The following is a 24,838-nucleotide window of genomic DNA, read 5'->3' as shown; positions in this document are numbered from 1 at the left end:
GGAAGCAGGCTCCCCGCTGAGCAGAGAGCCCGATGTGGGGCTTGATCCCAGGACCCTGAGATCATGACCTGAGCCGAAGGCAGCGGCTTAACCCACTGAGCCACCCAGGCGCCCACTATTCTACCTTTTGATACCACTCTTTGTGGTTATGTAGCAAGGGATCTTCAACTTTGTGATTATTTTTCACATTTGCTCTTATACCTTTAGATGCTTTACATTTCCATATAAATTGTAGAGTCAGCTTATTATTTCTGCAAAATATCCTGCTAAAATTTTGGGGGGATTGTGATGAACATGTAGATCAGTCTGAGGAGATTCAATATCTTAATCTTAGGATTTAAGATTGTGTTTTCCAATCTGCTAATACAGTATATCTCTTCATTTATGCAGGTCTTCTTTATTTCTTTAATGCTTTTTAGATTTCAGCATGCAGATCTTATAAATATTTTGCTATATTATACTTACTTGATATTTTTGATGCAGTTGTAAATGATAGTGGTTTTTGAATTTCTACTTATTCATTGATACTATAGAACTAAGATACAGTTGTTTTTTAAATACATTGACCTGGTCTCTTGCAACATCTGTAAACTTTTACAAACTTTTAATATGTGAATAGAGACTGTTTCATTTCTTCCTTTCTGATACATATTGTTTTAATTTGTTGCCTTATCACATTGGCAGTAGTATTAGGAGAGTATTAAATACATGTGATGACAGTGCACATCCTTGCCTTGTTCTCAATTTTATGCAAAAACAGTCTCTCACCATTAATTATATCAGTAGACAAGTTTGTTGGTAGATGCTTTTTCAGGTTAAATAAATTTCCTTCTAGTTCACTTTTGCTTGAAGATTTTTGTCATTGATGCAAGTCGAATATGATCCAATACTTTGTGTGTGACTAAGAGGTGTTCTTGCAATTTTTTTCCTTATTGTGTTTATGTGTTGAATTACTTAAATGATTTTCAGATGTTGAGCCAGCCTCTATTCCCATTTCAAAACTGACTTGGCCATTATGTATTCTGATTCTAATATATTGAAATGTATTATCTAAATATATACCAAATATATATACTAGTATATATCTAAATATATATATTCATATGTATCTAAATATATACTATTTTGTTGAGAAGGTATACATTAGTGATCATAAGACATTGTATAGTGTTTTTCTTAAAATGTCTTTGATCTGATTTCAGGATACTGGTGACTTCATAAAATGAGTTGGAAAGTGTAATTAACACTTCTTTTTTCTAGAAGAGCTTGCATAACAATTGTATTACTGCCTTCTTAAATGACTGGTAGAATTTTTCAGTAAAACCATATGTGCCTGGAATTTTTTCTGTTGAAAGGTTTTTAACTACTAATTCAATTTCTTTCACTGGTAAAGAACATTGAGATTATCCCTTTCTTAGTATAACCACTCCCCTCTTTTCTGTTTGCATGGCATACCTTCTATTCTTTACTTTCAATTTATTTGTGTCCTTGAATCTACGGTGTATCTTCTGTGGAGAGCGTAAAATTAATTGTTTTATTCATTTTGCTAATCTCTGCATTTTAGTCAGAGTTTAATCCACTTATACTTAATGTATTTGCTGATAAGGTAGGATTTTCATCACATTTTGCTATTTCTGTATCTTAGTTCCTTCTCATTCCTCTGTTTCTCAATTAATGCCTTCTTTTTTTGTGTTAAATGAATATTTTCCAGTGTGCCAATTTTATTCCTTGTTTCTTTTGCTATATTATTTTGACCTGTTTTCTTAGTGATTACCCTGGGGAATTATAACTAACATCTTATTTATAGTAGTCTTAATTTGGATTAATATCAACTTAATTTCAGTAATGTTAAAAAAAATTTTTGCACATATATATAACTCCATTCCACTTCTCATTTATGCTTTACTGTCATAAGTATCATCTTTGTATATTGTGGCCATCAACATAGATTTATCATTATTGCTATATGTAGTTGTCTCTTAGATTGAAAAGTGGTAAAACCACTAATTATATTTATACTGTCATCATAGATACCTATGTAGTTATCTTTATTGGTACTCTTTATTTTTATCATACAGATTCAAGTTACCATCCAGGAATCCTTTTAATATTTTCTGTAGGACTGATGTAGTCACAAACTCATTCAGTTTTTGTTTATCTGGGAAAGTGTTAATTTTTCCCTCATCTAAGAAGGATATTTTTGCTAGATATAGAATTCTTAGTTGGCAATTTTTTTCTTTCAGCACTTTGAATATATCATTCTCTTACCTTTTGGCCTCCATAGTTTTTTTTTTTTTTTTTTTTAAGATTTATTTTTAAGTAATCTCTACACACACCAGGGGGCTTGAACCTATGACCCCAAGATCAAGAGCTACATATTCTACTGACTGAGCCACTGAAATCTGTCCATTTTACTGTTCAGATTCTGACTTGTGCACAGCCTTAAGATCAGGAAGAGGTGAGAGCTTAGATTGTTTTTAGGTCTTTCCTAAGCATATGCAAAGTTGCCCACATTTATGGTTTTCTAGATAACCTGGAATATGTCAGAACTTTACAAAGCCCTTATTGACATCTTACTCCAAAGCATTTCCTTTTAAGCATTTAGGTTAGTCTTTTGTTTGCCTTACCTGTTTCACTGACCTCAGGCAGCCATAAGTTAGATCATTTACCAGTAATGATTTCCACAAATGTACGTGCCCTTACACTCTCTCCCCCTTCAGGTGGAAGACTTTTAGGACTTGCAGGAGTTAAGGAACTACCAGCACACAAGTCAGATAATGGCTAGTCTTGAGAATGAGGTTTTGAAAGGCTCTAGTTCAGTCTTGGTTACTTCACTGGTTTCCAGACTGCCTTGGCAGTGAGGGCCCAGAAGAAGTCAAACTCCACAAATTACTTTACCCATATTCTGCCATTTCGCTCTTATGAAGGGGCAGATTTTTGGAGGTCCTTACTCTGCCATTTTTGGCTGAGTTTTCTATCTGTTTTGTTTTGAGTGATGTGTGATATTTTCTTTAAAGGCATTTGGTCATTTTTTTCTAAGTTGTTGAACTTAAGAACAAAGTTTCCTTAGTATTCCCTGTCCTAATGCCTCAAGGACTATTCCTTATTTAATTCTTTATATTTATGAGTTGTGTCTTTTTCTTCTTGATCAAGCATAGGTTTATCAATTTCCTTTGTCTCTTTTTCAGAGTACCATATTTAGGCTCAGTAGTAGTCTCTTGTTTTTTGTTGTAAATTTCATTGATTTCTGCTCTTTATTTTTCTTCCTGGTTTCTTTGGAGTTTATTTGCTTTTCTTTTTTTAGATTTTTTTTCTTTTTAAGATTTTATTTATTTATTTGACAGAGAGACACAGTGAGAGAGGGAACACAAGCAGGGGAAGTGGGAGAGAGAAAAACAGGCTCCCCATGGAGCAGCAAGCCTGAATGGGGGCTTGATCCCAGGACCTTGAGATCATGACCTGAACTGAAGGCAGGTGCTTAATAACTGAGCCCTCAAGTACCCCCCCCTTTTTTTCATTTTTTTAAAATTTATTTTCAGTGTTAACAGTATTCATTGTTTTTGCACCACACTCAGTGCTCCATGCAATCCATGCCCTCTCTAATGCCCACCACCTGGTTCCCCCAACCTCCCCCCCCCCCGCCCCTTTAAAACCCTCAGATTGTTTTTCAGAGTCCATAGTCTCTCATGGTTCACCTCTTCTTCCAACTTCCCTCAACTCCCTTCTCCTCTCTAACTCCCCTTGTCCTCCATGGAACTCCACACTGTTTTCCAAAGTGGCTACACCAACTTGCATTCCCACCAACTGTGTAAGAGGGTTCACCTTTCTCCACATCCTCTCCAACACACATTGTTTACTGTCTTGTTAATTTTGGCCATTCTAACTGATGTAAGGTGGTATCTCAATGTGGTTTTGATTTGAGTCTCTCTGATGCCTGGTGATGATGAACATTTTTTTTTAAATTATTTTAATTTTTATTTTTTATAAACATATATTTTTATCCCCAGGGGTACAGATGATGAACATTTTTTTTCATATGTCAGCCATTTGTATGTCTTCTTTGGAGAAGTGTTTGTTCATGTCTTCTCTCCATTTTTTGACATGATTATCTGTTTTGTATGTGCTGAGTTTGAGGAGTTCTTTATAGATCTTGGCCATCAGCCCTTTGTCAAGTACCCCTTTTTTAAGATTCTTAATATGTAAGTTAAGTCCTTAATTTTAGATATTTTTTCCAATATAAGAATTTAATGTTATAAATTTCTGTCTAGATACTGACTTAGGTTCATCTTACAATTTGGTAATGTATTTTCATTTTAATTGAAACTTTTTGTGATTTTTATCTTTGAGCCATGGAAGTGTGATGTTTAATTTCAAAGTACTTGGAGATTTTCTAGTTCTGTTGTTGATTTATAGTTTTTTAATGGTCAATATGCTCTTACTTTATTTCTTTAAAACATGTTATAGTTTGTTTTCTGGACCAGAATATGGTCTGTCTTGGTGGCTGTTCGTGTACACTTGAAAAAATTGTGTATTTTCCTCAGTATTACATAAATATCAGGTCAAGCTGCTTGATGTGTTTTTCTGATCTCCATCTTTACTGACTTTGTTTACTACTTCTTTTGTTGATAACTAGTGGAGGAGTGTTGAAGTCTGGAACACCGTTTTGCAGCCTTTGAAAATACTATTCCTCTGTATTCCAGCTTCCATTCTTGCTAATGAATTTTACTGCCCTTACCATGTTTTTTGTTTTGTTTCTGTTTTAAGTAATTAGTTATTTTCCCTAATAGGTTTTAAAGGTTTCTGCTTGCAATTGGCATTCTCTAGTTTGCAGTACAAAGTAAAATGAAATCCTTTCATATACTTCTTTGTATACATTGTGCTTCTTCGGTCAGTTTAGTCATTTAAAAAAAAAATTATGTTTTGAAAGTTTGCTGCCTTTTTCTTTTAAAATAATGCATCTTCTCACTTCTTTCCAAACTCTTTTTCTGGCTAGGACTTAGACTAGCCATTGTTTATTGTTTGCTGCTGTTGTATGTCAGAATCTAAAATTTCCTTCAGTTTTCTTGTTTTTTCTCCTTTGTTGCCTTTGGGTTTTCCTAGAGACTCTGAGGCACATAGTTCTATTTACCGTAATTATCTTACTACACAGGAGCAACACTCAAGCGGTTTGAAGATGTGGAAAGAGAGGAAGAGTCCTGTAGTTTTATGATTAGGTCTCAGTGTTTTAATGGGCCTTTGAGGTAGATCTGTTCCTTCCTACTCTCTCTGCCCCAAATCGGTTAGAGGGGGCTGGAGTGTCGGGTATTTACTTGAGATTAAAAGGTAAAAACTGACCTCATTATATTCTGCTAAAATACTTTTCCTTGCATGCAGGACTTGTTAATGGGAGAATTACTGCCCCCAGAAACACAAGGGGAATTTTTTCCCCCAGTTTTTATATTAAAAACCTAGTGGGGTCTTGGAAGTAAAACTCAGGGACCTATTGGAGGCTCCTAAGATTGGGTGCCTTTGATTTTTTTTTTTTTTTTTTAAACTCTCAAGCTAATTTTCTCCATGCCTCCAGCAATTTGTCCATTATGACTTGAAATGTATCCACTGATCCTAGCTCTATTCCTGGGCTCCTGTATCTAGACTTTTGCTTCCGTTCGGCTGTGATTCTCTGTATCTGCTTGTTTGTGTTCATGGCAGCAGTTTGCCTTATGACTTCAATTGTGCAGACAGGAGTGACTAACTTCCAAGTTCTTTATATATTGAGCCAGAAACCCAACTCCTGTTCTTTATTTCTAGAGCTCCAATTTAATATATGTTAAGATTTTTTATCTTAACATATCTATTACTGTCTCCTGCTTTATATCTTTCTGACTCTTTGTGATGCATATTCGGTAGTTTTTTTTAATGTATTTTTTTCTGTTGACTAATTTTATTTTTAGTTGTGTCTGATGTACTGCCTAACTTGTTGATCATAGTTTTTTTCCCCGCCTAGCACTTTAAGTTATAATTATATGTAGTAAAATATCCCAGTATTTTAGTATGCACTGTGTCTTATTTTGATAGAAGTATACACATGTGTTACCACTGCCTACCTTAAGATAAGGGCATTTTTGTCACACCAGGTAATTTCATTTTTCTCTTTCACTTCATTTCTCTCATTCACTGTCATTTGGAAACTGCCAACCAGATTTTCACCACAGTTGGAGCATTTTATACTTGTACTAGCAATATGAGAGTTCCAAGTACCCTACATTTTTCTTTTACTTTTTTGGTCAATATTTTAAAATTTTAGTTGTTCTGCTGAGTGTGTGTTGAAGATTTTGTTTGCTTCAGTAGTTAAAACCTTTGTTTCTGGAAGTTCCATGGTTTTTGTCTTTTCATATCTTTTTGCAAGACTGTTGTTGCATGCCTGTCTGAACAAATTCCTCTTTTATTTCTGAAGAGAATATATAAACTTGACAATAGCTTTTTTTTTTTTTAATATTTGATACATCTGACTGTTAGTACTCAGATATTCCTGATCACCATCATGAAAAAATTCTTAATTTTCCTCTCATATTTTACCAACTCATGTTTGTACAAGGTTTTCCTTTCACTTGAAATGTCTTCCTTTCTCCATGTAATATAAATATTCTAACTAGGAAGAAAAAAAGGAGATTTTTTTTTTTAAATGATAGCATTCCTTCTTTCTCATATAGGACTGTTTGTCTTTCAGTTAGAATATTGCCTTCAGAGATAAAGTAGAACTTAAAAAGGTTAATTCAGGGTGCTGAATTGTGATATTACTTCAGAATTGACTAAGATTAATATATATGTTTATAAATGTGATTTTGGCAAACATAAATTGTAGGTATATATTATAAACAGTGATTTCTGGAAAGAACATTTTTGAAATTTTATGACTATCTTAAAGTATTTCTTTAGAATCACATACTTTCTTTAAATTTATGTAACAGATTAAATACTTTAAAATTCACTTTACAAAATTAGTATTTTATTGTGTACATCTGTCTGTCTTACAGATTTTATTTTTGTATTCTGCTTTAGGCAATCCTTTATCACAGGATATTCTCAATTTATACCAGGACCCAGATGGAACCCGAAAGCTACTGAACTTCATGCTTGACAATCTTGCAGGTAACTCTTAATGATCAGTCAGTGAACTCTACATGTATTACTGCGAAATAATATGACAGATGCTCTTTGATCTTTTTTTTTTTTAATAGCTTCTCAGTTTTAGATTTTCTTCTGTTACTGTATCCCATGGTAGTGGGACATTCTTTTCATATACTGAGTGGTTTGTATTTACCAAGCAATATATTAGGAGCTTTAGTTAAATTATCTCATTTAATTTTTCTAAGAATCTAAGAGGTCCAAATTTTTACTGATATTGTACACATGCAAGTTCCGAGATTCAGTGAATAAATTAATTTTCCCAAGTTAACACAGCTGATTAATGCCAGCGCTGTGAACCCAAGATTCTCTTGCTCTTAATCACAAATATGTAGTTATTAATTATTTGAATTTGATGGATATTACGTGGATCACATACACTGTACACAATTTTTGTGCATGAAATTACAGTTTGATTGACTACACAGTTGTAGAGATTTGTGAGCAGGATTTTGATTAAGAACACCAGATCTGTCTGACTAAAATAGTTGTATTCCAAATGGAAATTTTTCTGTAAGAAATCTTTTAAGTATTGACACGATTTTTTTTCGCTTAAGTATTCAGAATATGAGTAAAAGATTGTAGATGCTTAAATTCAGATCTTTTTCTTAGAATAATGTCTTTCTAAAATACAGAATCCTGAAACAGAGCTAGAGAAATCTAGATTCTAGCATGAGGCCATCATCACAGTATGTTGTCTATCTCCCCCCCTTTTTTTTTTAAAGAAGAGTGTCAAATTTAATCTTTATTTACAGAACATATACTCTTTAATTCTCTCTCCATCATAGAAGACACCTACATACAAATTTTTTTTAAAAAGTAACATTTACAATAATGTAAAACCAAATTAATATCATTTAACATTTTTTGGCTATAAAGACTGAAATTTGGTGGGAGAGAGATAATAAACTTAAGAGAAGTCTTTTCAATAACAAATTAAGAATATATGGCTAAAAGTTTAATTTAGCTATGTATGTGTACACTGTTTCCTTTCTGCTTTAAAAATACATATCTCCATTCTCTAAATAGATGTAGCCACTTGATCCATTGATATGGGTGTATGTGTGTGTAATTTTTAAGGAGCTCTTCATTGCTTTAGATACAAGTCATTTGTTGGTGTATATATTGCTGGTAGCTTCCCCCATGCTGCTGTTTGCCTTTCCTCTTTCTTAATTTGTCTTTTGATGAACAGAAAACATTTTAAAGAATTGAATTTATTGATCTTTTCTATTATGGCATTGTTTTGTGTGCCATTTAAGAATTTTTCCCTACCTCAAGCTCAAGGATATATTTTCCTATATCTAAAAATTCTATCTTTCACTTGTAATATATTTTTTTAAGATTTTTATTTATTTATTTGATAGAGAGAGATCACAAGTAGGCAGAGAGGCAGGCAGAGAGAGAGGGGGAAGCAGGCTCCCCGCTGAGCAGGGAGCCCGACTTGGGGCTCGATCCCAGGACCCTGAGATCATGACCTGAGCTGAAGGCAGAGGCTTAAACCATTGAGCCACCCAGGCACCCCCACTTGTAATATTTAAAGCTAGTACCTTCCTAGAATTGAAATTTGTATAGCACAGGAGTCAATTTTCATAACTTTTCCATAATACAGATTAAATTGACCTCGAGTCACTTACTGAAAAGACTGTCCTTTCATTACTGCTTTTTATTGCCATCTTCGTCATAAATTGTCATTGTATGTATGAGTTTATTTCTGATGTTTTGTATCCTCCGTTCATTTCTAGTAGTCTTTAAGACAGTATAACAATGTTATTAATTATGGTATTTTTATAAAATGTCTTAAGACCATAGAGTAGGTCTTCCCTCTTTACTTGATTCTGAAGTCTAAGCTAGTTTTAGGCCTGTGCTTCCTTTACCTTGTATTTTCATTAAAATTGTTGGAATTGACTTTTCAAATTTCTCCCCTCCCTAAAAGATAGGGATTTAGGTTGAGAATATATTGAATCTATAGATTGCTTTGGAAAGAATTGACATGTTTACAACACTGGATCTTTTAAACTAACAGTGTTGAATATTCTTTGATTTATTGTGCTTTCTCTAATCTCTCCCACTATTGAGTTTTAGGTTTCTGTGTAGTGGTCTTCACATTTTTTTATTACATTTTTTCTAGGTGTTGACTTTTTATTTTATTTTATTTTTCTCTCTATAGTACGTACACTCCCCAGTGTCCATCACCCAGCCTAGGTATTGACTTTCTGATGGCCTCATAAACTGTCTTTTCAGAAATGAATCTTAATAAGGTTATTATTGCTTATTTATGGAACATAGTTGGGTTTTATATATTTATTGGTGTTCATATACTTTGCTGAACACTTGTAAATGCTTTTGGTAAATACATATTCAGCCACTTTGCTAACCTCTTTTTAATCCTAATGTATTTTTATTTGTTTCTACAATTGTATTAATTTGTGAATAATGACACTTTTATTACTCTCTCGTTCTTTATATCTTTTATTTCTTTTTCTTGTCTTACTGTACTTGCTAAGATCACCAGTAGATGATAACCAAAAGTAGTGATAATTTGTCTAATTTCAAAATTTATAGCTTTTATTAATTACAATTTAATGTGAACTTCACCATTATATAAGTTAAGGAAGTTTATCAGATTAATACATTTTCTTCTGTTCCTAGTTTGTTAGTTTCTAATTTTTTAATATGAACAAATGTTTAATTTTTTACATGCTCTTTCTCTGTTAAGATAAAGATATATTTTCTGTTCTTTATCTGTTACTTTGGTAAATGCATTGGTTATTTTCATGTTATACCACCTTTCTATTCTTAAAATAAATTAAAATAGGTTGTAATATAGTTTTTTATATATCCCTTTATGCAGTTTGCTAGTATTTTACTTAGGATTTTTCACATGTGAGTTTGAGTGAGAGTGGCTGATATTTTCCTTTTTTCACTATCCTTGTCATGTTTTAATAAAAAGATTATACTGGCATCATAAAATTTATTTTCTGTTATTTGAAAGAGTATTTGAGATTTTTTTTTAACATTTTATTCGTTTATCTGACATAGAGCATGTGTGTGCATGCATGTGTGGATCCGAAGTGGGGAGGGCCAGAGAGAGAGGGGGAGGAGCAGGCTCCCCACTGAGCAGGGAGCCAGATGCAGGACCCAATCTTAGTACCCTGGGCTGAGCTGAAGGCAGATGCTTAACCGACTGAGCCACCCAGGTGCCCCAAGGTGTTCTTACTTCTTACACGTCTTATAGAATACATCTGAGTCTGGGGTTTCTTTGAAGGAAATTCTCAATTACTGATTAAATTTCTTTAATAACTGTAGTACTGTTCTGATTCTTGATTTCTGTATCAGTTTCTGAAAGTTGTGTTTTTTTGTAATTTGCCCATTTTATCTAAATCTTCACATTTATTGACGTAAAGTTGTTCAGAATATCTTTTAATGTTTATTTGATACATAGTGATGTCTCTTTCCATTCCAGATATTAGTTATTTATGTTGCCCTTCATGCATAGTCTTGCCCAGGTATTTATTGATATTTTCTTTGGAAAAAAGAACCAATTTTTAACTTTATTGGTGTGCTCTTATTTTTAATATCAGTGATTTTTAATTTTTATTCCTTTGCCTTTCTTTGGGTTTTCTTTGCTGTTCTTTTTCTAACTTCTTAACGTCTAAATCATTAACTTTTAGACTTTCTTTTTTTCCTCAAAGTATTTACTTATAAATCTCCTTTTTTTTTTTTTTAATTTATTTTAATTTTATTATTTTATTATTTACATTATTTACATTTACATTTATCATTTACACTATTTTATTTATTACTTTTTTTTTTAATTTATTTTTATTTCCAGCATAACAGTATTCATTATTTTTGCACCACACCCTGTGCTCCATGCAATCCGTGCCCTCTATAATACCCACCACCTGGTTATAAATCTCCTTTTAAATATGGCTTTTAGCTGCATCCTTCAAGTTTTAATTTGTATTATTTTCATTACCATCCAGTTTGTATCTATCTATCTATCTATCTATCTATCTATATTCTAAGATTTTATTTGAGAGAGTGAGAGCAGGGAGAGCATGAGCAGGGGGAGAGGTAGATGGAGAGGAAGAGGTGACTTCCCTGCCTAGCAGGGAGCCCAGTGCAGGACTCGATCTCAGGACCCTGGGATCATGACCTGAACCGAAGACAGACACTTAACCAACTGAGCTGCCCAGGCACACCTAGTTTATATTTTCTAATAACTCTCATCATTTCTTTTTAGATGAATCACTTAGAAGTATCTTTATTTCTAGGGGAGATGTTTTCTTTGTCGTTGATTCCTAGCTTAATTTCATTGTGGTCAGAGAGTACTCTAATTGATCAAAATTTTTAAAATGTGTTATTTATTAGCCAGCATATGCTTAATTTTTCTAAATGTTAAGATGCACTGAAATAGAATATGCATTTTGTAGTTATTTGGTATTGTATTCTGTAAATATTAGTTTAAGTTTGTTCATTGTTTGAATAAGACATATATACTCGGTACTTTGTTTTTCTCCATTATTTGTAGACCTGTGTTAAAATTTCCCCCTTTGTAGATTTGTTTATTTCTTATAGCTCTTGCAGGGATCAAAAGGATTGATTGTTTTATCATTATGTAATCACCTTCTTTGCTCCTACTATTTCTTTTTAATTATATATAATGAGGGTATATTTTCATGTGTTTCATTTTTCTGGTTATTTGAAGTGTTTTATCAGCTCCTGATGCTATTCTTATTACTTTAATATTAATATGGCTAATGAAAATATGTAGCTATGCATGTTCTTTCTGGTTAGAATTTGCACTGTATACTTTTTTCTGTTCTTTTATGTTTAAGCTTTCTGTTTCCTTATATCCTAGTAATTCCTTCTGTCTGTTTGTTTTATTTTGTTCTTTTTCTTACTTGAAGGAAAAAGTTTGATTTGAAAATCTTCCTTTTTATAAATGCAAGCATGTAGCATTATAGTTCTTCCTCTCAGAACTACTTTAGCTGTACCCCACAAATTTGGATATGTTGTATTTTCATTCTGTTTGATGTATTTTTAAAAATTTCCTTTGAGACATCCTCTTTCACTCATGGATTATTTAGAAACATGTTGTTCCTTGTTCTTTCTGTTATACTTGTCTGATTCCAGTTGGAAAACACAGTCTGCATTATTTTAGTTCTTTTAAATTTTCTGGGGTCTGTTTTATTGTTGGTGAATGGTTCTATAAATGTAAATTAAATTAGATCATGTTAGTTGGGGTGCTATTCTATTCTTTATCTTTTCTAATTTTTTATCTAGTGCTATTATAAATACTGACATTATAGTGTAGAAACTCCCAACTGTAATTATAGATTTGTCTGTTTTTCTTTTCAGCCATGTCAGTTTTTGCATCGTGTTTTTTGAAGGTGTATTATTTGGTGTATACATATTTAGAATTACTACATTCTAATGTGATGGTTTGAAACTTATTATTATGTAATGATCTTCTTTGTTTCTAGTATTTTCCTTGCTCTTTAAAGTCTGCTTTAGCTGCTGTTAATATAACCACTATGCTTTGTTGTTGTTGTCATTGAATACTGGCACGGTCTTTTTCCATCCTCCTTCAACTTTACTACGTCCTTGTATTTGACATGAGTTTCTTGTAGACAATATACAGTTGTGCCATGCATCACGTTTTTATATCTGTCCTGCCAGGATTCTGCTCTTATAATTTGTATACTTAGATAATTTAATTTAAAGTAATTATTGATTGTAGAACTTAAGTCTTCCATTTTTTTAGTTGTTTTCTGTTTGTTTCCTCTGTTTCTCCTTATTTTATCTTGTCTTGGTTTCCTGAGGGTTACCTAAACATTTTTTACAATTCTACATTGTTTTATTTATGCTATTTTTGAAACTTAGGAGAGTTCTGATTTGAAATTCTTTTCTTAGTGTTGCTCTAAATATCACAATATACATATTTAGCATAGTCTCCTGATAATGTTTTATAAATTAAAGTGCATTATTGTTGCCTTACTTCCATTTATGTGCCTTCACACTCCCCACTTTTATTAAAATGTAATTGTTTCTACTCTTTCCTCTACCTACGCAGAGTATCACACAGATGTTATAATTTGTGCTTTAACCATTAGATATATTTTAAGAGGCTTGGAGAGGATAATCCATTGTGTTTAGCCCTAATTTTACTCATTGCTTGTTCTTTCCTTTCTGATGTTCCAGTTCTTCTGTTTTCATTTCCTTTCTGTTTAGAGAGCTTCCTTTAGCCATTTTTTAAGGGCGGGTCTGCTAGCAACAAAGTTTCATGGTTTTCCTTTTATAACATTTTTATTTCCACTTGATTTCTTTAAAAAAATTTTTTTTAAAGATTCTTATTTATTTATTTGATAGAAAGAGACAGTGAGAGAGGGAACACAAGCAGGGGGAGTGGGAGAGGGAGAAGCAGGCTTCCCAGCAGAGCAGGGAGCCCGATGCGGGGCTTGATCCTAGGACCATGGGATCATGACTGGAGCCAAAGGTAGATGCTTAATGACTGAGCCACCCAGGCACCCTCTTTAAAAATTTTTTTTTCTTTTTTTCAAGATTTTATTTATTTGACAGAGAGATCACAAGCAGGCAGAGAGGCAGGCAGAGAAAGAGGGGGAAGAGAAAGAGGCAGGCAGAGAAAGAGGGGGAAGCCTCCCTGAGGAGAGAGCCTGATGCGGGGCTCGATCCCAGGACCCTGAGACCATGACCTGAGCTGAAGGCAGAGGCTTAACCCACTGAGCCACCCAGGCGCCCCTAAAAAATTTTTTTAAAGACTTCATTTGAGAGAGAGAAAATGAGCACAAGCAGGGGGAGAGGCAGAGGAAGAGGGAGGAGCAGGCTCCCTGATAAGCAGAGACTGGATCCCTGGATTCAGAGATCATGACTTGAGCCAAAGGCAGACACCTAACCGACGGAGCCACCCACGTGCCTCAGTTTCCCCTTGATTTCTGAAGGGAAGTTTTTCAGGATGCAGAATTTGTGGTTTGACAGTTCTTCTTTCGGCACTTGAAAATGTACCACTTCCTCTGGCTGCCATGGTTTCAGAAAAGAAACCCGTTGTTTCCTGATAGGTAATGTGTCTTTTCTCTTTGATGTTCATGAGGTTTTTTTGTTGTTTTGTTTTCTTGTTGTTTTTGTTTTGGATTTCAGCAGTTTATGATGTCTCTTCTTGTGGATTTCTTTCCATTTATTCTACTTGAAGTTTGTTCACCTTCTTGAGTTTGTAGGTTTATGTCATTTACCAAATTTGAGACATTTTAGCCATTATCTCAAAATACTTTTTAAGCCCACGTTCTTTCTTCTCTCCTTCTGGACTCTGATGATATGAGTCATAGAACTTTTGTTACAGTTCCACAGGTCTCTCAGGCTCTGTTCATTCTATCCCCACCCCCACCCCCAGTTTAGTTTCCTTTTAAGTGTTCAAATGGAATTCTCAGATTCACTCTGAGATTTTTTGTTGTTGTTGTTGTCTTTATTTTTGTACCCTCCCAGTGAGTTTTGTTATTTTGATTATTGTATTTTTTAGTTGAATAATTTCACTTTGGATCTTTTCAAAAAGTAGAACTGCTTCTTTGGGCTTTCTATTTTTTCACTTGCTTCAAGAGAATTTGTAGTAACTCCTTGAAGCAGCTTTATGACTCCTTCTCTAAAATCTCTGTCATTGTCAAATCTGAATCTTCTCTGTGTTGGTCTCTGTTATAGTCTTTTCTCATTTAATTTGTGATAATTCCTGGTCTTTGGTATGATGAGTGATTTTGGCTTGTCTCCTGGATATTTTGAATGTTATGTTTGGAGACTCTTGATAAAATAAAATCTCAATTTTAGCAGGCAGTTCCCCAGTTTGGGTTTAGCATGTGGGTTCTGTCTGCTCTTCTCGGCTCAGCTAATACCCTAACCGTGGGCAAACCAGGCTTATTGCTGCTGGTCACTGAGGTGGGATGGGTTGGCTCTCTTGGGCTTTGTTAGAGAGACTGCCATTAGCATGTTGGATTACCACTGCCACTAACTGTGAATTTCCCACCTAATTCTTGCTGTACTTCTTTTTTGGCTTCACTGGCCAGAGAGATCAGGATTTTCTTGCTGTCCCACTCCCTGCCCCCAGTCTATTCCGCATGGCTCCAGGGCAGGTTGCAGGGCTGTCTAGCACCTGGTGTGGCTTGTATGGGTGATAAAAATGGGAGGATTACTGTTTTATCACATTTTAGGTATGATCTTGAGAGACCTGTTACTGTGTTAACTGCTGTCTCTTTTGTTCAGGAGAACAGACTTCTGTGTTGATCCAAATTCTAGTACTGTTTCTAGGACCGTGTATATCTATTAAACAGTCTTTATTTGATGGTTTGTCCTACACTGATGTTGCAGTTTCATCTTACAAACATAAATTTTTAGTATATGTCACACATGAATATATTATTCTCCTTGTAAAAATTCCTGTTAAGACTAAAATTTTCTTTGACCACTATCTTTAATTCCATGTTCCCTCCATAGTAAGTAAACATGCTTTTAAGTTGGATGTGTGTTCTTGTAGATATTTTTATAGACATTTACATATAAAAATTGTACCAGTAGAAATGTTATGACATTACTTTTCATGCATGTTTTTAAAATGTTTGCAAATAAAACATACTCTATTTTATCATTATATATGTATTTAAAGATTTATTTTATTTGAGAGAGTGCATGCATAAGCAGGGGGAGGGGCAGAGAAAGAGAGAGAGAGAGAGAGAAAGAATCTCAAGCAGACTCCGCACTGAATGTGGAGCCCAATGCAGGGCTTAATCCCAGGACCCTGAGATCATGACCTGAGCTGAAATCTGCTTAACTGACTGAACTACCCAGGTGCCTCGTCATTATATATTTTCTAGTTGTTTCTGCTCAGTATTACTTGTATAGCTTTCCACTTTAGCAGACATGTATTTATCCTTTAAAACTATAGCATAGACTTCTGTAAAATGGATATTAGTCATTTACCCTTGTTTTTGCTGTTATAAACAACAGTGCAGTGAGTATCTATTTGAATGCTTCCTTAGCAGATGGGGTTGATCCCAGGAAATAGAATAGTTGAGTCATAGGGACAAGGATGTTTAGATTTTTAAAAGATGGTCCAGCTTGTTCTCTGAGCTAGCTCCCAGTTTATAGTTATACCAGCTATACATGCAAGTATTCATATCTTACCACCATCATCAATTTTGCATATATTAAAATTTTGGGGACAACCTGGATTAAAAATATGCTCTCTCATCTTTTTATTTTTCCTGGTTATTGGTGAGATACAGTGTTTTTTATAGGATTTTGGCTGTTTGGATATCGTTGGTGACTACTGTGCATTTGACTTATACTGATATATTATGATGTATTAATTAAAATATGTTAGTAAAGTTTTGGGAAGCACCAGAGTGTCAGCATCATCTTACTTGTTTTATTTTGAGGATTTTTTTGATTTCTGAATTTTTAACGATTTACTGATAAGGAACCCAACAGTTAGGAGGTTCCTTCTTTACACCTCATTGTATTTATACATTGGGCTTTCCGTTTTTTAGATAGTTGTTATAACTGTGGCATGGTACTCCTGGCAGGCATAATTTTTTCCAGGATTCAGTATGTTGATTCAGCTGGATGGTTGGTTTGTCATCTTATGATAACCTTCATTCCTTTCCTGGCAAGATATGGGCTGTGCAAAATAATGTTCATTCCATGTTGTGAAAAGTTGGGATGCTAAACATGCATCCTTTAGATAGGCTTTTGGAACACCAAAATTGTTAGTAAAGTGGAACTTACAAAGATCATAAATACTCTGGTCAAAACTTCTGTGGCTGGATAAAGATAAGAGTGTTTTGTTTTAAAGGAATACATTTCTCAGCCACTATATTCCCTGGAAAAATCTGCAAACTTGAATTTAATTGTCCTGTAATTGTCAGTGTTCTTAAAAGGAAAAAGTAAAAGTGAAGTTAAATCTTAACTTAGTGAATTTTCTCTCATCTGATAGTTGGGTAGCTTTTAGTTCAATGGTATTGATAACCATATCTGAGTAATTAATGTTTAACCAGTGCTTTCTTTTTTTCTGTATAATGTAGTTCTAATCTCTTGTTTTGCATGGATGTTATAAAATAAAATTTAAAATTAGGAAATAAAAGCCCCATTATAAAATTCATTAATTTTTATTATGCATTCACATGTGTTTTTCCTATTTATTTATTTATTTATTGACATTGGTCATTTGATTTTTAAAAAATTAATGTAATATTTGGTTCAGGGGTACAGGTCTGTGATTCATCAGTCTTACACAATGCAAAGCACTCACCATAGCACATACCCTCCCCAGTGTCCGTCACCAAACCAACCAATCCCTCCCACCCTGTCTACTCCAACAACCCTCAGTTTGTTTTGTCTCCCTCTCTAGTTTCATTTTTCCTTCCCTTCCCCATGATCCTCTGCCTTGTTTATCAAATTCCTCACATCAGTTAGATCATATAATGTCTTTCTCTGATTGACTTATTTCGTTTAACAAAATACCCTCTACTTCCATCCATATCATTCCAAATGGCAAGATTATGGGTTTTTTGATGGCTGTATGATATTTCATTGTGTACACACACACACACACACACACCACATCTTCTTTATCCATTCATCTATTGATGGACATCTGGGCTCTTTCCATAGTCTGGCTATTGTGGACTTTGCTGCTATAAATATTTGGGTGCACGTGTCCCTTTGGATCACTACATGTATATCTTTGGGGTAAATACCCAGGAGTGCAATTGCTGGGTTGTAGGGTAGCTCTGTTTTTAACTTTTTGAGGAACCACCTACTGTTTTCCAGAGTGGCTGCACCAGCTTGCATTCCCATCAACAGTGTAGGAGGGTTCCCCTTTCTCCGCATCCTCACCAACGCCTGTTGTTTACTGACTGGTTAATTTTTAGCCATTCTGACTGGTGTGAGGTGGTATCTCACCATGGTTTTGATTTGTATTTCCTTTATGGCAAGTGATTTTGAGCACTTCTTCATGTGTCTGTTGGTCTTTTTGCAGGGATGTCTGTTCATGTCTTCTGCCCATTTCTTGATTGGATTATTTGTTCTTTAGGTGTTGAGTTTGATAAGTTCCTTATAGATTTTATATACTAGCCCTTTAATATGTCATTTGCAAATATCTTCTCCCATTCTTTCAGTTGTCTTTTGGTTATGTTGACTATTTCCTTTGCTGTGCAAAAGCTTTTTAGATAGATGAAGTCCCAGTAGTTTGTTTTTGCCCTTGCCTCCCTTGCTTTTGGCGATGTTTCTAGGAAGAAGTTGGTGCAGCTGAAGTCAAAGACATTGCTGCCTGTGTTCTGCTTAAGGATTTTTGATGGATTCCTGTCTCACATTTAGGTCTTTCATCCATCTTGAGTCTATTTTTGTGTGTGGTGTAAGGAAATGGTCCAGTTTCATTCTTCTGCCTGTGGCTGTCCAATTTTCCCAACACCATTTGTTGAAGAGACTGTCTTTTGTCTATTGGACATTCTTTCCTGCTTTATCAAAGATTAGTTGACCATAGAGCTTAGTTAGTTGACCATAAGGCTCTCTATTCTATTCCATTGATCTGTGTGTCTGTTTTTAGCCAGTACCATACCATCCTGATGATGACATCGCTATAATAGAGCTTAAAGTCCCGAATTGTAATGCCAACAACTTTGGTTTTCTTTTTGAACATTCCTCTGGCTTTTTGTGGTCTTTTCTGGTTACACATAAATTTTAGGCTTTTTTGTTTCATTTCCTTGAAAAAAGTTGATGCTATTTTGTTGGGGAATGCATTAAAGGTGTAGATTGCTCTGGGTAGCATAGACATTTTCACAATATTTGTTCTTCCAGTCCATGAGCATGGACCATTTTTCCATTTCTTTGTGCCTTCCTCAATTTCTTTCTTGAGTATTCTATAGATTTCTGAGTACAGATTCTTTGTGTCTTTGGTTAAATTTATTCCTAGGTATCTAATGGTTTTGGGTGTAATTAAATGGGATTGACTCCTTAGTTTCTCTTTCTTCTGTCTTGTTGTTGGTGTATACAAATGCAACTGATTTCTATGCATTGGCTTTATATCCTGTATGAGTTCTAGCAGTTTTGGGGTAGAGTCCTTGAGGTTTCCCACATAAAGTATCATCTGCAAAGAATGAGAATTTAACTTCTTTGCCAGTTCGGATGCCTTTTATTTCTTTTTGTTGTCTGATTCCTGAGGCTAAGACTTCTAGTACTGTGTTGAATAGCAGTGGTGATAGTGGACATCCCTGCTGTGTTCCTGACCTTAGGGGAAAAGCTCTCAGTTTTTCCCCATTGAGAATGATATTTGCTGTGGGTTTTTCATAGATGGCTTTTATGATATTGGCCATATTATGATATGGTATACCTACACTGTGAAGAGTCTTAATTAAGAGAGGATGCTATTCTTTGTCAAATGCTTATGCAGCATCTATTGAGAATATCCTACAGTTCTTGTTCTTTTTTTATTAAAGTATTATATCACATTGATTAATTAGTGGATGTTGAATCAGCCTTGCAGCCCAGGAATAAATCCCACATGGTCGTGGTGAATAATCCTTTTAATGTACTGTTGGATCCTATTGGCTGGTATTTTGGTGAGAATTTTTGCATCCATGTTCATCAGGGATATTGGTCTGTAATTCTCCTTTTTGATGGGCTCTTTGGTTTTGGGATCAAGGTAATGCTGGCCTCATAAAATGAGTTTGGAAGTTTTCCTTCCATTTCTTTTTTTGGAACAGTTTCAGGAGAATAGGTATTAATTCTTTTTGAAATGTTTGGTAGAATTCCCCTGGGAAGACATCTGACCCTGGGCTATTGTTTGTTGGGAGATTTTTGATGACTACTTCAATCTCCTTACTGGTTATGGGTCTGTTCAGGTTTTCTGTTTCTTCCTGATTCAGTTGTGGTAGCTTATATGTCTCTAGGAATGCATCCATTTCTTCCAGAGTGTCAAATTTGCTGGGGTAGAGTTGCTCATAATATGTTCTTATAATTGTTTGTATTTCTTTGGTGTTGGTTGTGATCTCTTCTCTTTCATTCATGATTTTGTTAATTTGGGTCCATTCTCTTTTCTTTTTGATAAGTCTGGCTAGAGTTTACTGATCTTATTCTTTCAAAGAGCCAACTCCTAGTTTCGTTGATCTGTTCTGTTCTTCTTTTGGTGACTATATCATTGATTTCTGCTCTGATCTTTATTATTTCTCTTCTCCTGTTGGGTTTAGGCTTTATTTGAAGTTCTTTCTGAAGCTCCTTTAAGTGAAGTGTTAGGTTGCATATTTGGAAAAGGGTTGTAGTGCTGTATTCTTTAATCTTATGACTGCCTTTGTTGCATCCAAAGGATTTGAACAGTTGTATTTTCATTTTCATTTGTCTCTTTGAATTTTTATTTATTTATTTATTTTTAAGGTTTTATTTATTTATTTGTCAGAGAGAGAGGGAGAGTGAGAAAGCGAGCACAGGCAGGCAGAGGCCGAGGGAGAAGCAGGCTGCCTGCCGAGCAAGGAGCCCGAAGTGAGACTCGATCCCAGGACACTGGGATCATAACCTGACAGCTGCTTTACCAACTGAGCCACCCAGGCATCCCTGTTTCTTTGAATTTTTAAAATTCTTCTTAAATTTCCTGGTTGACCCATTCATTCTTTGTAGGATGCTCTTTAGCCTCCATATATTTGAGTTCTTTCCAACTTCCCTCTTGTGATTGAATATTACTTTCAAAGCATTGTGGTCTGAAAATATGCAGGAAATGATCCCAGTCTTTTGGTACTGGTTGAAACCCAATTTGTGACCCAGTATGTGATGTATTCTGGAGACTGTGTCATGTGCACCAGAGAAGAATGGGTATTCGTTGCTTTGGGATGGAATGTTCTAAATACATCTGTGATGTCCATCTGGTCCAGTGTGTCATTTAAAGCCTTTTTTCTTTTTCCTTGTTGGTCTTTTGCTTAGATAATCTGTCCATATCAGTGATGGGGCTGTTAAAGTCCCCTGCTATTACTGTATTATTGTCGATATGTATCTTTGATTTTGTAGATTAGTTGGTTTATATAATTTGGCTTATTACCATTTAGGGGCATAGATATTTACAATTGTTAGATCTTCCTAACAATTTGGACAGATCCTTTAAGTATGATATAGTGTCCTTTTGCATCTCTTATTATAGCGTTTGGTTTAAAATCTAATTTGTCTGATATAAGGATTTCTACCCCAGCCTTCTTTGGATGTGCATGGTAAATTGTTTTCCACCTCCTCACTTTAAATCTGAGGGTGTCTTTGGGTCTAAAATGAGTTTCTTGCAGACCGCCTATTAATGGGTCTTGCTTTTTTTCATCCATTCTGGTGCCTTGTGTCTTTTGATTAGGGCATTCACATTCAGTGTAACTACTGAAAGATATCAATTTGGTGTCATTGTATTGCCTGTAAGAGGACTGTTACTGCATACTGTCTGTTCATTTCTGGTCTATGTAATTTTAGGCTCTCTCTTAGCTCAGAGGACCATTTTCAGTATTTCCTGTAGGGCTAGTTTGGTGTTTGCAAATTCTTTTAGCTTTGTTTGTCCTGGAAGCATTTTACCTCTCCTTCTATTTTCAATGACAGCCTAGCTGGATATAGTATTCTTGGCTGCATATTTTTCTTGTTTAGTGCTTGCCAGTCCTTTCTGGCCTGCCAGGTCTCTGAATAGGTCTGCTGCCAATCTAATATTTCCACTGTTGTATGTTACAGACCTCTTGTCCTGAGCTGCTTTCATGATTTTCTCTTTGTCACTGAGACTTGTAAGTTTTACTGTTAGGTGACAGGGTGTGGTCCTATTTTTATTGATTTTGAGGGGTGTTCTCTGTGCCTCCTGGACTTTGACGCCTGTTTCCTTCCCCAAATTAGGGAAGTTCTCTGCTATAATTTGCTCCAATATACCTTCTGCCCCTCTCTTTCTTTCTTCTTCTTCTGGGATCCCAATTATTCTAATACTGTTTTTGTCTTATGGTATCACTAATCTCTTAAATTCTCACCTCTTGGTCTAGTAGTTTGTCTCTTTCTCAGCTTCTTTTTTCTCCTTCATTTGGTCTTCTTTATCACCAATTCTCTCTTCTTCCTCATTTATTCTAAATGTTAGAGCCTTGATTTTTCATTGTATCTCATTAATAGCCTTTTTAATTTTGACTTAGTTAGATTTTAGATTTTTTATTTCTGTGGAGAGGGATTCTCTAGTGTCTAGTATGTCTTTTTCAGGCCTAGCTAGTATCTTTATAATCATCATTCTGAACTCTAGTTGTGACATTTTACTATTGTCCACATTGATTATATCCCTGGCAGTTTGTACTGCCTTTTGTTCTTTTTTTTTTTTTTTTTTGAGGTGAGGTTTTTTCAATTTTTGTCATTTTGTCTAGAGAAGAGTGTATGAATGAAAGAACATAATATTCTAAAAGGATAACATTGTCCCAGAACAATACACACTGGCCAGGTCAGAAGAGACCTGAAATTGGTGGGAAAAGAAAGAGAAAAAAAGTATTTTTTTGAATTTTTCTTCTTTCCTATTTAATGAACATCTTATCCAATCAATTCCTTTTTTAAAAATCTTTTTAAAATTTTCATCTTTACAGTCATATTCTATCCCTTCATTGAAATTTAACCTATTTTTTTGTGTAAGTTTTTCTTTCTTTAAAATTTTGGGATATGTTTTTTTCTTACAGCCTGATGGCTAGTGAGTAGAACAGAGTGACATACTAGATCTTTGGTGTGTTTTGGTCTCTTAGAAGAAAGTGCCTATGAAAATTTTAAAGAAAGCAAAACTTACATATATATAAAAATAAGGGTAAATACGATGAAGGGATGAAATATGAATGTAAAGATGAAAATAAAAAAGATTTTTAAAGAGGAATTGAGAAGTTGGTTGATAGAAATACAAAAAAAAAAAAAAAAAAAAAGAATGTGATCAGGTGGGAGACTAGAATAAAGCCTTATACTAGATTGGGTTATATTTTGGTCTGTTAGAAGAAAATGTATCCCAATATTTTAAAAAAAGAAAAACAGATAAACACAAAACATAGCTTAAATACAATGAAAGGTTAGACTATGATTGTAAGGATGAAAATTAAAAAATATTTTAAAAAAGGGATTAATAAGATGGTTAAAATAGGAAAGAGGAAATATTAAAAAATAATAGAAAAAAATAAAAAAAACCCAACTTTGTAAGCCTGAAGAATCATGGGAGAAAAGCCATGAATTCTATGTGCTGTTTTCTGCTAGCGCTGGAGTTCTGCAGTTCTCATTGATAGGCAAACTTGGATATTCTTGCTGATCTTCTGGGGCAGGGGACCTGTTGCAGTGGGTCTCAAATGTCTTTGTCCAAGGCGGATCTCCTCTTGCCAGAGTCCAGGCTCAATAATCTGCTTGGGTATACTCATGGTAGCTTTTGTTGACTGAAAACTTTCTGTACAGCTTTGGAGGACAGGAATAAAGATGCCAGCCTCCCAATCTCTGGCTCAGGACGAGTTGAGAAATGAGGGCCCCACTCCTCAGTGAGCCCTCAGAGAAAAGCGGTCAATCACTCCTGTCTCTCTGGTCTCTGGCAGCACTCCCTGCAAACCTGGCCTGTGACAGAGCCTTTCTGTCTCTGGCTCACAGCTCCATTTGCCGTCTCTAGACCCAGGTGATTCCCGCAGTGCCCTCCCTTGCTGCTCCTTCTGGGAGTCCAAGGGGAGTCTCCCTGCATTTGCTGCTTGTGGGGTCCCTGCTCGGAGAGTAGTGGCCTGACTGGAGTGTGGATCATGACTTGTGGCAACCCTGAGCTGACAGCCCACTCCTCAGCTCCGTCTTTGAGCCGGCTTCCCCACTCCAAGACCTGGGGGCTATGCCACACTCAGGCCTCCCCTGTCTTTCCGTGACTCTGATGGTCCTGAGACCACACTATCCCAGTAAGGATTCCACCCCCACTTAGCCACTGGAGCGACGTCCCTCAGTGGAGCAGACTTCTAAGTTAGGATTTTGTGCTCTGCTGCTCGATCACTTGCCATGAGCCAGCTGATGAGGCTCCTTCCCCCACAGTCTATCTTCCTGTATATCACCTCGCATTCACTTCTCTGCACATCCTACCTTCCAGAAGGTGGTTGCTCTTCTGTTCTTAGAATTGCTGCTATTCTTTTCTTTGATCTCCTGTTGAGTTTGTAGGTGTTCAGAATGGTTTGATAAATATCTATCCGAATTCCTGGGACCAGATGAAATTTAGTTCTCCTACTCTACCATCTTATTCCTCCTCTCTTTTTTTCTATTTTAACAGTATTTGAGTATTTCAGTTCATTAGTATTTTGGAACCTCCCATAGCTTTGATTTCTCAGCAGGGAAATTATACTATTTACATTTGTAATTAAGACATAAGAGCTTACTTAAGATTGTGGGCTTTCTTTCTTTCTTTCTTTCTTTTTTTAAGATTTTTACTTTAGTCAGTGTGTATGAGCAGGGGAGGGCTAGAGTGAGAGGGAGAGAATCCTAAGCAGACTTCTTGCAGAGAGTAGAGCCATGGCTGGGCTCATCCCAAGACCTGGAGCTGAAATCAAGAATCAGATGCTTGGGCGCCTGGGTGGCTCAGTTGGTTAAGCGACTACCTTCAGCTCAGGTCATGATCCTGGTCCTGGGGTCGAGTCCCGCATCAGGCTCC

At 35.3% G+C, this 24,838-nt stretch overlaps 1 protein-coding gene across 5 annotated transcripts in view; it reads left to right on the top strand.

Annotated features, from left to right (window-relative positions):
- Positions 1-24,838, top strand: part of CNOT6L (CCR4-NOT transcription complex subunit 6 like) — a 112,687-nt gene that overhangs the window by 57,718 nt on the left and 30,131 nt on the right. For all 5 annotated transcript variants that reach the window (XM_032334674.1, XM_032334675.1, XM_032334678.1 and 2 more), the window contains one exon: positions 7,039-7,128. In XM_032334674.1, the coding sequence (XP_032190565.1) occupies positions 7,039-7,128 (90 nt within the window). The remainder of the gene's footprint in view (positions 1-7,038; positions 7,129-24,838) is intronic.

The sequence above is a fragment of the Mustela erminea genome, chromosome 2 (assembly GCF_009829155.1).
Source record: "Mustela erminea isolate mMusErm1 chromosome 2, mMusErm1.Pri, whole genome shotgun sequence".
NCBI lineage: Eukaryota > Metazoa > Chordata > Mammalia > Carnivora > Mustelidae > Mustela > Mustela erminea.
This window is presented reverse-complemented; position numbering and strand designations above follow the sequence as displayed.